The sequence below is a fragment of the Asterias amurensis genome, chromosome 5, assembly GCF_032118995.1.
Source record: "Asterias amurensis chromosome 5, ASM3211899v1".
NCBI classification, from domain to species: domain Eukaryota; kingdom Metazoa; phylum Echinodermata; class Asteroidea; order Forcipulatida; family Asteriidae; genus Asterias; species Asterias amurensis.
This window is the reverse complement of record NC_092652.1, coordinates 24,008,377-24,021,810: the sequence shown is the minus strand read 5'-3', so window position 1 is coordinate 24,021,810 and position 13,434 is coordinate 24,008,377. Positions and strand designations below refer to the sequence as shown.

The 13,434-nt window shown below is 37.7% G+C and overlaps 1 protein-coding gene across 1 annotated transcript; it reads right to left on the bottom strand.

Moving 5' to 3' along the window:
- Positions 1–1,137: 1,137 nt before the first annotated feature.
- Positions 1,138–11,652, bottom strand: LOC139937680 (methylsterol monooxygenase 1-like). Its single transcript, XM_071932938.1, has 6 exons — positions 11,181–11,652; positions 9,938–10,164; positions 8,976–9,102; positions 8,262–8,310; positions 3,556–3,711; positions 1,138–2,803 (listed from the first exon to the last, which is right to left on the bottom strand). Exons 1-6 carry the CDS (start codon positions 11,346–11,348, stop codon positions 2,658–2,660), a joined length of 873 nt encoding a protein of 290 aa, XP_071789039.1. The 5' UTR covers positions 11,349–11,652; the 3' UTR covers positions 1,138–2,657.
- Positions 11,653–13,434: the final 1,782 nt, after the last annotated feature.

The following is a 13,434-nucleotide window of genomic DNA, read 5'->3' as shown; positions in this document are numbered from 1 at the left end:
TTCTACATTCGTGTCTGAGTTTTGTTTGATTTATGTTTGTCAAGAAAAGTTGTAAAAAGAAAGTTGGTCAGACTACGGCTATGGCAAGGTTAAAGACACTGGACACTATTGGTAATTGTGAAAGACTAGTCTTCACAGATGGTGTATCTCAACATATGCATAAAATAACAAACCTGTGAAAATATGAGCTCAATCGGTCGTTTAGGTTCTGAGATAATAAAGAAAGAAAAATACACCCTTGTCGCACCATGATCACATGAAGTTGTGTGCTTTCAGATGCTTTATTTCGAGACCTCAAATTCTAACTCCGAGGTCTCAAAAATCAAAATCATGGAAAATTTCTTGAAAACTACGTCACTTCAGGGGGAGCCGTTACTCACAATGTGTTATAGTATCAACCTCTCCCCATTACTCGTAATCAAGAAAGGTTTTATCATGATAGTAATTATTTTCAGTAATTACCAATAGCAACACACTCTGCAACAGCCATAGCAGCAGCTATACCCACCAATTTGGATACAGCCTAAGTGTTGGTTTTATTTTGGGGGTTTTCAAGTTTAATTTTTTCCCATCCCTCTAGTTTTCATTTCTACACATACCTACCTGTGAAGTTTTCATCTTATTGGTTGCGTTCTGGAGGAATCAACTAGTTCAGGGCTTTGAAGCTATCCCTTCGACTTGGGACAGCATTTCAGATGGAAATATTTGGGCTGGTATAAACTTAAGTCGAATTTGAAACTTTGCATGGTGGAAATGTGATGTAGAAAGGTTTGCGGTAACACCATGTAATGACTATCTCTAATGAGTTGTGGTGATCCTGAAAAGAACCGTTGGTTTCAACTCGACGTTTCGATCAGTATGCTCTGATTGTCTTCTGGAAACTTAATAAATCAGTGAGCTTGCAGTAGGAAACTTTTTTTTTTCTCCAACAACCAATTCAGTAGTTTTTAATATAATAAATACAACCACACTCTGAATAATTCTTGTAATGATTTCACAAACCAGAAAAATAGTTGAAGATAATTAGTTGCAACGTAGCATATCAAAGAATTTTAATTGTGTGGTCGACAATTCCCTTTATTGCTATTGACACTAGCGAACATAAGATCACAAAATAAGAAGTCCAAGATACTGAGGTAATTTTTAGTGATAACATACCAAATTTATTCGTACAAATACTGTCTTGTTGCATAAAATACCATGCATGGTATCATCAGTTAAAGATCCAATCTGGCAAAATTATTAATTTCTATGCAGTGATGTGCATTTGGAAAGAGATATCTTCTTTTAAAATCTTAAGTTCCTCAAACTTCAGTTTTAGTTTTGTTTATGTAACAATACAAATTTTAAGAGAAATTTGTCAAACTTTAATAAAATGCCATACAAATTTAAAAATAAATAAAACAATGTTACTTTGAAATTAAATCTACATCATTCACACTTCCTAATGGAATAAAGATTCAGAGTAGCAAAGTTAAACATCTGACAAACCATCTCTGAAAAATCTGTTGAAGAGTATTAAAATATAACATGACTATCCTACTATAATTTAAAACCGATACCTTAGTCTAATCAAAATAACTTAGAATCGAGAAATTTATATTCATTCCATTTAACAATATTAGTGTCCATGTTGCATGTTTGATGCTAAGCACAATGGCAGTATTTGTAAAACCGGAAGCCTTTGTTTTATCAACACAGAACATCAAGAACAAATATTTGAATAGTTATTTTCTTGCTTTTTTCAAATATTTTTTGCAATTACCCATTTGATGCTTCACACAAGTTTCCACAACAACTGTTAATGATCTTTTTCAAAAAATTTCTTTGGTTTTGTTTTAAATAATGATTTCCTTTCCAGACTCAATTTGTCAAACACACAGTTCTTTTCTTTGTCGCTCCTCTATCGAATAGTCTAGCTGCAACTTTACACTACTCTTGGTGTGGTAACCCAACATGGGACTTTGCCGGGTATCAATGTAGAAGTAGACTGTTTCTCTACAGAGGTTCAAGAAAGGACGTGAATCCCATTGTTTGCATATTTTGTTGTGTAATTTGTCTCGCCATACAATCCACTGTGATTTTGATAGTAGCAGGAAATGCCGCAGTGTATGTACGGGTATAAAGAAGTTCAACATTTAACTTGGTCATAAATTATCAAATTAATCAAAATTACTCTTTTTACACGGTGGTTATTTTGTTAAAAATTAACACAAAATTTAACACCCCTTATGCCCCCATGCTTACAGAAAAAAAAGGCGAAATAAGGATTTTGTGTTTTTCAAAATTCTGTCCAATATACCTTTATCATGGTGCAGCCATCTTGAAATTGTCCCACTGATATCAATGTTACAAAAACCGAGGCTGGAAGAACAAAAAAGATTTGCTAAATGATTATTAGCATTCATTATTGTTATTCGATGTGAGGATCATGACCAAGATGGAGGCAGCATGATAAAGGTATATAATATGATGACTAGGGCTCCATGCATTTCATTAAACGTTTCAATCGATTCCAATAAATAACAACCAACTTAAACTCGGGCATTTAATTTAAATTCAAAAACCTCTTTTAAAATAAGTGATTTTGGAAAAAAATACAATCACCAGGGAGGGAGCAACTTCTTAAAAGCGCTAATTGAGTCAAATATTTGTCTTTAATCCTTCTTCTCTACTTTGGCTGCCTCCTTCTCATTGTACTCGATGAATTGCTTGTCTGTGCCGAAGATCTTGTCCCAGTAAGTGAAGGTTGATGAATAATTCCCAGTGAAGTTCATGTGATGGAAGTCATGGAAGCGGGCACCTGGAGGAGGGTGGGTAATTATAAATTAGGTTTTTAGTTTCTAAGGCCATAAACTTTAGAAGGGAATAATAATAATAGTAATACACAGGTTTTATATAGCGCTTTTTCACTGGGTGTCTCAAAGCGCTTCCGACATTATTACCCCTGGTCACTGGGCCTTAAATCATTCCTTAAACCATCTCAGCTCCTTGGGGAGTATACAGCCTGTGCGACAATATATGCGCTACATGGCTTAACCAATCACAAGAACCAACTCTGCCCTCACAGGTACCCATTTGCCCTTGGGTGTAGAGAAGCAATTATAGTTAAGTGTCTTGCTCAGGGACACAAGTGTCACGACCGGGATTCCAACCCACACTCTGCCGAACAGAAGGGTCAGAGCTTGAGTTCGGTGCTCTTATCCACTCGGCCACGACACCCCAGTAATAGAGTCAACTCTCTTTATAACAAGGGCATAATTTCATAAAACTGCGAAGCACACAAATCAGCTTAGTGTGAAATGAATTTCTTCTTTGACAAAAACAGGAATACCAACCAAATTTTCATGTAATTTTCAGGATAAGCACAGAACAGCTGAATACCAGTAACCAGCAATATGCAGCAAATGGAAATTTGGTTTCAACGTTTTGACTAGCTTGCTCTGATAGTCATCGTCAGGAGACAAAGGAAAAGGACTGTGCATGTATTCCACAAGAATAAGAAATGACATTGTGAAAAGTCGTGTCTCCAAATAAGAGAAACCGAGTACCTACCTCCGTAGAAGGGTAGCAGGTGCAGTGGGTTGAGGGGGAGGTCGTAGCCACTGTGAACATCAATGGTCTCAAGTAGACGGAATGCCATCCATCCCCATAGAAGCATCAGGTGGTTACAGGTCAGCATGATGCCCCACATGAAGCCTAGTCCAAGGACTGCGAAGACACAAACAAAGAATTTTTTTTTTGTTTAGCATTAAATGTCATTTTTACCATAATCTTTGGCGTAATAATTATAATATTGAAGTCTTATATAGCGCAGGCACAGTATAACATAACAAGGTATTCAAAGTGCTGAGTATATACAAGCTTTCAGAAAGATAGGTTATTGCAGTGATGAGTTCTGAGACCCAATTATGTAGCACCTTATAAGGGTTTACAAGGTGCTACGGCGCATACAGCAGCCACAGCCAAGAACACCAGGACGATCCCCTTTTCTTTTCAAAAAGTGCACTGGGTTCTTAAGTGTCTTGCTTAAGGACACAAGTGTCATGGCTGGGGATTCGAACCCTCACTCTGCTGATCAGAAACACCAGAGTTTGAATTTGGTGCTCTAAACCGCTTGGCCACGACACTTCCATAATAAGTTTTAGCCTGGTAAATAAAGCAATGGTGGGAAAACTTTGTACAGTAACACTTCAAAAAAAATCCAATGTACAAGATTCATAATTTTAAAAGAATGATTGCTTAGACAGTCTGAAAGCTCTTTTATTATATTACATCATCACGCTTCAGTACCTCAAGGTAAACATTTCCATCTGAAGTATGTCAAGAAAACAACATTTGAAGACCACCCGCCCCCTCCCCCCCCAAAAAAAAGCAAGTAAAATCACTGTAACTTAATTCAAAATAAGCCTTGACTAATTGCTTGAAAGCTAACATCCTCATCAGCTTTGTAAACTTATCATAATTTGTGAGCCTGCAGGTGTGTTTATTGTAGACCAGTGAAATGGAAATAAATGTCTCTGAATTAAATTGATAATGATGAGTTTTCTTTGCCCAATTAGGAATCCATAGATGGGCATTGTGAAAGAGTTATAATGCACCGAATCGCCTGGCTTAGTATAGCCTTAATCTGGCTGTGAAAGGTCTAGCCGCTTTAATCACTCCATTGTTGTTGCAAACTGTATTTATACAGTGGATGATAAAATGTACTTTATCTACCTGTAACAACAATAATATCAGGGTCTTATATAATAGATTCTTGGGGTCTCAGGACTGGAACAAAGAGCGATTGAAATAATTAATTTTGTACACCACCGTAGCCACCACTTGGTAAGCACAGTGGCACAGTTTGTTCCTACAAGGGCAAGCCCCTTCTGTTTTTTAATGAAGAGTGCTCTGGGTTCTTTTACGATTATTACAAAACACGTCTCATCCCAAAAAGGAAGCAAATACAGTAAAAGTGTCTTGCTTTAAAGGCATTGTACATTTGTACAGGTTTGGTAATTGTCAAAGACCAGTCTTCTCACTTGGTGTATCCCATCATAAGCATAAAATAACAAGCCTGTGGAAATTTGGGCTCAAGCGGTAATCGAAGTTACAAGAAAATGATGACAGAAAAAACACCCTTGTTGGACGAATTGGTGTGCTTTCATATAGGAATAAAAGACTTCTAGTTAGAAGTCTTTTATTACTTTAGTGAGAAATTACCTCTTTCTCAAAAACTATCTTACTTCAGAGGGAGTTGTTTCCCACAATGTTTTGTACTACCAACAGCTTTCCAATGCTCGTTACTAAGTCAGTTTTTAACCAAGTTAGTATTTGTTTTAAGTAATTACCAAACGTGTACCTTCTCTTTAAGGACACGCATGCCACAATCGGGATTCGAACCCACACTCTGCTGCCAAAAACACCAGAACAAATGAAAAACTTGACCCTCGGTCACCATGGACCAATTTTGAGGAATAAACCATTAATGAATGAATAAATAGACCACTCTGTACTCTGTATGCGCATGCACTCAATGCATGCATGGGTCATGCTAGTGGTATTTAATTACGATGCGGTGCCAAACGTGTCGCAACTTCTTTAATTTTAGAACAACTTATGATGAACAGAAGTTCCTCAACTTTTAACTCATGTTATAAAACACCTTTCATATCTTGTTATCTAAAATCTAATTACATGTAATCATTTATCAAGTTTCGAGGAGTTTCACGTTTTTTTTCTTCTCGATATTACAAAAATACTTTGTCATGACGTGACGCAGGCCAGTTTTATAAAGGACCCCTATATATAACAGCTTACAAAACCAAATCTGTTGAATTTTCAGTAAATACGACCCTCATGAATCAGGGATGTCTCATGATGGCTTAATACGAGGGTACCCTCATGTTTCTTCATCCTACGCGTTGGATCAACACTCGACAGGAAGTCTGTTACACGCCTCAGTGATTTGGCCTTTTCCATCATTCCCTCGATAACGGCCCACTTACATAAAAATTCCTTTCACGACGACGTTTGATGACATCATGAGCATCTTTGCACGCGTGTTCATCCACGTATTTGTAGTTGTGTAATATGTCCTTATTTAACTTTAAGTTCGGATGTGGTTACGTAAAATGTCCGCCACACCACTTGTTATGAAACAAGCTTAAATTGAATCAAAATTCTCAAGGATATGTTTTTTTGGAACTATAGAGCGAATAAATTGTTGGATCTATTGATTTGTTAGAGTCACTTTCCAGTTAATATCTAGTTCTGTTTCCTCTAACCAGTAATTTAAGCTGCCTGGGCCCAATTTCATAGAGCTGCTGAGCACAAAATTTGCTAAGCATTAAATTCCTTCTTTGATAAAAACAGGATTACAAACCAAATTTCTATTTGATGCATATAATTGCTTTTTACCGGTATTCAGCTGTTGTTTGCGCATCCTGAAATTCACATGCAAATTCAGTTGCTAATCCTGTTTCTATCAAGGCAAAAAATTTCATGCTAAGCAAATTGTTGCGATTAGCATTTCTATGAAATTGGGCCCTGGTCACAATATCAAATGTTGTCCCATGGTGATCATTGGTAGGCATGGTAGGCAACAATAGTTTTGTTGGGGCAAAAGCATCCCCACTGACTGCCAAGCGACAGCATCAGATCAGGGATACAACTGATGACCAGTTATCATGCAGATTTATTATTTATTTGTTCATAGATTTTATATTCTAGCTTTAAAGAAATTGCAGTTTATGTTTTGAACCTTTCAGACGTGTCAGTAATATGTTAATATGTTGATGGAGTCACGTAGGCCACGGTCCACACTCAATTATTATTTTACTGGTTGTATTTTTTACAACCATGACTTCACTTCCTCAAATTTTTATTACTTTGTGTGTTTTAATTTTTAACTTCACAAAATATATACATAGTACATTTTGGTCTACGTGACTCTTGATCCAACCATTTCATTGTCTACCAATAACCAGATTCGGGTTGTGGCACACTTGGAATGTTTTTGTGCAAAGGACTGCAAAGAAATTTCTTTTAATTTAGCAGCACAGCAGGAGTGCAGTACGGTTGTTTTTGGAGGAGGGTATAGGACATTCTATTTTAGTTGATCAGTAATCACGATGTATAGGTGACCAAACTAAAGGGTTATTTTGATGACAATGGAGACAAAGCTATTGATACAGGCCTTGTGACAATGTTTAGACCTTAAAATAACGAGATTGGGGCCAATTACCTTAAATAAAGAAATGCAAACAATTGCATGTTGATAACACTGTTCATCAAAAGAACTACAATAACAAATTAAACATTCTACAAGTACTGTACTTTGTACACTATCAGCCGATACTATTTTATAATACTTGATTTTAGAACGTTTGCTTTTTATCAGATACTAAAATAGTAATGTGGCATAATGTATGTCGTTTATTTGTTTATTTATTTATTCAAGTTAACCACTTCAGAAAGACAATAAAGATTACCCCCCAATTTCAGCGTAAAGTGTGTATTTATATCTTGACATGTTGGTGGTCTGACAAAAAAAATTCTTCATCCCCTGTGTAAACTATTCCTGTTATAGATTTGGGAAAAAAATGAACATGCACAATTTCAGAATGATTTTTGTTTGTTTGAAACAAAAGCTGGGGCCGATTTCACAAAGCAATAAAATTCATCGCAACACAAATTTTCAGTATCAATATAGTGATTTGTATTGTGACATCACACTTTACTAAGCAACTACGATTGATTTGCAGTTACGATCAATTTTAGATCTTTGTGAAATCGGCCCCTGGCCCCAATGCGAAAGTGCGTTATTCAACTATTGGTACTATAAACTGATGGGACTACTTGACTTTATTTAGTTAACTGAGTAATGTTCAAATAGAGTGCGGTACTTGTGAACAATGGCATGACAATACATGCACTATTGTAAACAAGGCTTCACCAAAGGTCTTGTGTAGCCAATCATTTTTTAGAGAGTATGTTTACACAATCTAAAACATGTTTTTTTTTTTTTATTGCTGAATTAAAAAATGTTTATGTTTTTAGAAAAGTAGACTGCCGGACTTGTTCAGCTGTTGGTTTTTTAACTGGCCAAGTGGTTTGGAAAATTACTGGACTCTGGCGAGAGATCCAAGGTTTTATTTTAAGCCCAGACTCTGACATAACACTAGATAAACCTTTTGAGGATTGTCACACAAAGCCTGAAAAAATGCCTTAACAATTGTAAATATTATTAAGACATGAAATAAATAAAAGCTTACTCATTGTCTCAGCAGGGTGGGCATACTCGGCAACAATACCAAATGGAGCCTGGAGAAGAAAAAAAGGGGAAAACATCAAGTAAATAATTAGATAATGCACTCTTTAGACAAATTACACAACAAATGTCAAGTACTGTACAATCCATTCAAAATGTGTTCAGTGTACCCACAATGGGCCTGTAATTATACAGAGGCTGGTCTCTGTTGCCCCTGGTCTTGGCCTAATTGCCCCACTGACACAACAATGTCAAGTTCAATTTCCATTCAAAGTGTGTCCCAACAGGAATGTTTCGAAGGGGCAGTCACGCTTGCACTTGGGGCAATGGTCACTGTGGTCATTTGACAAGTGGTTAGATCGCAATCACAAGGTTGAAGGTTCAAAACCAGCTTTAGAAGCTAAATGCTGTAGTTTAGTCACATTGTCAGGAATAGTTGTCTAAAGAAGGTACAGAATTACAATTGAATGATTTGTAGTGGTACAATTTATAATCATACACTTTAATAAACCGATGTTTGAATGGGAGAGATTTTTGCCGTTTCCAACTTGATGTTTAGTGGTACATTCTCTTGTAGGAACTTTGACAAGTTCCCATGTTGGGAAGATCATCTTATCAAACAAACAAACAAACAAACCATGGAGGAAACAACTACAAGACGGTGTAATTTGGGGCCTGTTTAAAGACCCCTAAACCAATTGACAATGATTAAACTGACCTGGAAGTTGTGGTGGATCTTGTGGATGTACTTGTAGATTCTCTTATCATGAAGGGCGCGGTGGAAGAAATAATGCCAAGTATCTTCAATGACGAGGCAAACTAAGAACTGACCCAACAGAACATACCTGTGTATCCACAAAGAAAGAAAAGAACGTGACAAATTTTGCGTGATCACACTAAGTTGTTTCCGTGTTATCTTGCAAAATGAAACGTTTCCACACATGTTTGCATGCAGGTCTGGAATTTCATTGTTGAGAGGGCAAGGCCATTTTCAATTTCAAAGGACACATCCATTGCAGATTCCCATAAAGTGTATGGGAAACCTTTGGAGGGGCACTTAGGCCAAGACCAGGGCAAGGGAGGCCATGGTGGCATTGATTGCCCCAGGCCTGTACGCTTCAAATTTTGAAAAGGCAAGGGCACCCAGAAATATTCTCCTTGATGAAGGGCACTCTATGAGGAAATTGTAAATTTCTACTGTGAGAACTTCACAGGCACTAGGGCAATGACCAGGGGGCATGAAGGCATTCACCTTTGGGGGCAAGCCCTGGTTGGTTTTACTTTCTGTATCCACTGGGCCTACTCATCCGTGAAATCCCCTGTTTCAATTTGTCAACTGGTATTTGCTTTAGGGATGTGTGGAAGACAGTTATGGAAGCCATTTTGTCTTCCAACCTCCCCACCTATTGTGTTACCCAGAGGGGTTTCTTGGTCTCCTTTTGGACCCTGTTGTTAGTATGGGTGTAAACTATCTGTCCATTGTAATTAAAGTGAACAATTTTGACATATTTTTTTTTAAATTTCCAGCACATTTGGATGCACGTCTTAAATTTACCAAATCCTTGCTAAACTATTGTCCTTACTCCTTGTCCTTACCCCTCTTTTACTACAAAGTAAACCCCTGTTTCCAAATCTGTCCAAGTATCATATTTATTGCTATACAGCTACGTGTATACATACCATGCCGGCATCTTGTCCCACTCAAACGATATATTGAAGAATTCACAGTAGATGTACGAACCGCATACCATCGGTAGCTGCACAAACAACTGGTTTACCAGAAGAATTCTCAGACATTTCCACTGGCTCGCTGCGGTTTCTGGTTTGTCCTTTTGGATTTTGTACTTTCTCATGTATGGTATGAACTGGAAAGTAAATGCTGGAAAACTCAGCAGATAGTAGGTTGCCTGCAAATAAAACAAAACATCAAATTAAACAAACCAGTTAGGCCTATTGCAAATAAACAATGCAATTCAATTTAATATAATAGAAATTTTTGGTTTGTTTGTGCATTGTTTTTTTTTTATATTATTATTTATTTATTTGTTTGCTCCTTTGAGCATCATCAACTGTTTCTGCAGTAAATCAGTCATTGAGATCTAGAGGCAGGTATATTGTCTAGGTAAAGTTTTAATAGAAAAACGATTTAAAGCTTCAAACTGTTTAATAGTTTTTGTTTTGGGTACAAATAAGATGTCTCAGTGAAAACATTGAAAGCTACTAAATTTTGGGATTGAAAACAAAATTAATATCTATTATTTATTGAAATATTTTGAAAGTAAAGCCATCAATAATTATCGACTCTCAAGTTAGTTGCGTTACGTAACACTCTTAGGGTTATGTTAAATCGCATTCTTAACTACTCTCGAGTCACAAGTGACAAGTCTCAATCAAGATCTGCAAAATAATACTATTTTTATTTATGCTAATGAATAATATCTTACTTACCACAATATCACAGAAATAATACTGAAATGGTTAGTTAATAATGAAGACCAAGATTTTTAAAATTTTGCGAAATCGAGAAAGCAGGCAGAAGGTTACATGTAGTTGCAATAACCTAAAACCCTCCTCCCAAAACGACAATATAAATCATTAAATGTATCCGCTGTTGGGAGGAGGGTTACGTTAGCGCAACTAGCAGTGAGCTATCATCTAAAATCTGTTTTATTCTATGTCACTATGTGTGTTCAGGAAGGTCTTCAGCAATTAAAATTGCAAAATATCACACTTTGTTCCTCTTTTTCAACCCCCCCCCCCATAAATAGTAAAATTAAAAAGTATTTAAAATTTAGCCACTCAGTTTCCCTTCTACGTACTAGTAATACTACTTGTAAAGAGAAGTTGTGGTTTATATTTACTTTACCGTTACAATTACTGGAATTTAAAAAGTAAGATAATTTTAGGCAAACTTTATTCTCACCATGTGAACCAAGACAGACCCAACGGTAGCTATCTGAAACCGGGTGTAGTTGTCGGTCATGTAGGTCCATGCCGATTCCATGGGTGGTTTGAGCGGATTCTCCGGTATGTACTCCAGGTACTCGCTGGCACTCAGCCTCATCGTCTCCATAATTCCTTCCTCAGCCATGACTGGGCTTTTGTTGAGGATTTCACTGCTGGCCGGAGGTGGTAACTGCTTGCACACAAACGTGGGCTGCGAATGCCTTCAGCTTTATATAACAAGATACTTATATAAATGGGGAAATGGTGTGTATGTGCTGGTACTTTTGGTGGATTTGGACGTTTCGATCTCCCCCCGCTATGAAAACACGGCCACCTCTCGTTGTTGTAGCGCTGGTTGTGAGAGTCAGAGTACCTTCGGAACGAATGTTATGAAATCATGCCACGAGCTTATCACGTAACATCGCGTGATATGTCGAGTGTCGTCTGCTGAATCGAAGCGCACGTACACCAGCAGATTTGCTCGCCCCACCAACGTTGTATGCAGGGAAGTTAAGAATAACCAGGGGCTATTATTACTAGGGAGAGAAGGTCCAATGTCGTTCTCGTTCTCAAAAGTAATCCAGTAAAGAATTTGGGGGGGGGGGGTACGTGGGGCGTTGCAGAGCCGTACAATAATAAGGGGTGAATCAGTGGCCTGGAAAATCGGTCCCAGGGAAATCCGTCACCCAGAGATTTTGTCCTCGTAAGAAATTATGGGATGGAGGAAGATGATTCAAAGGAGGGCGTTATCAGAAATAAGTTTGCATGAGTTCGCAATGGGGGAGGGAGCGGGACCGATCTTGCTATAGCGGGCGATGCATCAGAGGGAAACCCACCTTTGACAGGACTTCAGAGTTTTTTTTTTCAATTACCAGGGCCATGTCAATGTTGTTGTGTTGTTATAAATCAATCCCAGTCGTTTTTTTTTTTTTTTTTTTTTTTTTGAAGGGGGGGGGGGGGGCTATCCTTGGCTGGGTGTGCATTTTTTCTTTATTTGGGGGGGGGGGGGGCGGGGGTTCATAGCCTATTAGAGACTCTTAAAGGAACACGTTGCCTTGGATCGGACGAGTTGGTCAAAACAAAAGCGTTTTTAACCGTTTTTTATATAATGCATATGGTTGAAAAGATGTTTTAAAAGTAGCATACAATGATCCACACAAGTTTGCCTCGAAATTGCGTGGTTTTCCTTCTACTGTGCGAACTATCACCGTCGGCCATTTATGGGAGTCAAAATTTTGACCCCCATAAATGGCCGACGTGTTAGTCGACGAGGTAAAAGGAAAACCACGCAATTTCGAGGCATGTTTGTGTGGATCATTGTATTCTACTTTTACAACATCTTTCTACCCATATGCATTTTATAAAAAACGGTTACAAACGTTTTTCAAAGACCAACTCGACCGATCCAAGGCAACGTGTTCCTTTAAACCGTCCGCCAGCATCATCATATGCAACTTTGCTGCCACACCTACGCGTTCGAGTCTACACTCACTTTATTTCAATACGCACGATGAACGGGTATTATGTGTTTATGTTTTGTTATTTCAGCCTAGATTGAAAAATCTGAGCCATTAACTTTTTGGAACTGTGGATGATCAAAACAATAATAAAAGAAAGTGGACACGCTATTTCGTAATTTATTGTCAATTATCACTTGGTGTATCCATGGTGTATCTCAACATGTATGCATGAACAAACCTGTGAAAATTTGAGCTCAATTGGTCGTCGATGTTGCGAGGTAATATGGAAGAAAAAACACCCTTGTCACTCGAGGTTGTGTGCTTTCAGATGCTTGATTTGGGGCCTCAAATTCTAAATCTGGGGTCTCGAAATTAAATTTATTAGTGGAAAAATGACTTCTTTCTCGCAAACTACGTTACTTCAGGATTCAGAGGGAGCCACCTCCATGGTAATACCAATAGTGTCCAAATTAAAAGACTACATTGTCGGCCGGCTATACTAATGTAGATACATGCTTAGTATAGGCATGTGTAAAGTTACAGCCGAATACATTGTCAGGGTCTACAATTCACTCAATTAGCCAATTTTCTAAAAAGAAAGATTTTCAGTGACAAAGAGTATAGTGCCAGCATGAAGTTCGGTTTGTGGAAAATGGAAACCGGAATTTACAATACGTGTCAACTAAACTTATCGTAAACACACTCGATGACGAGGTTGATCTTTTGCATGAACTGCACGTTTTTAAATGTGTCACTCGATCGCTCAGTAGA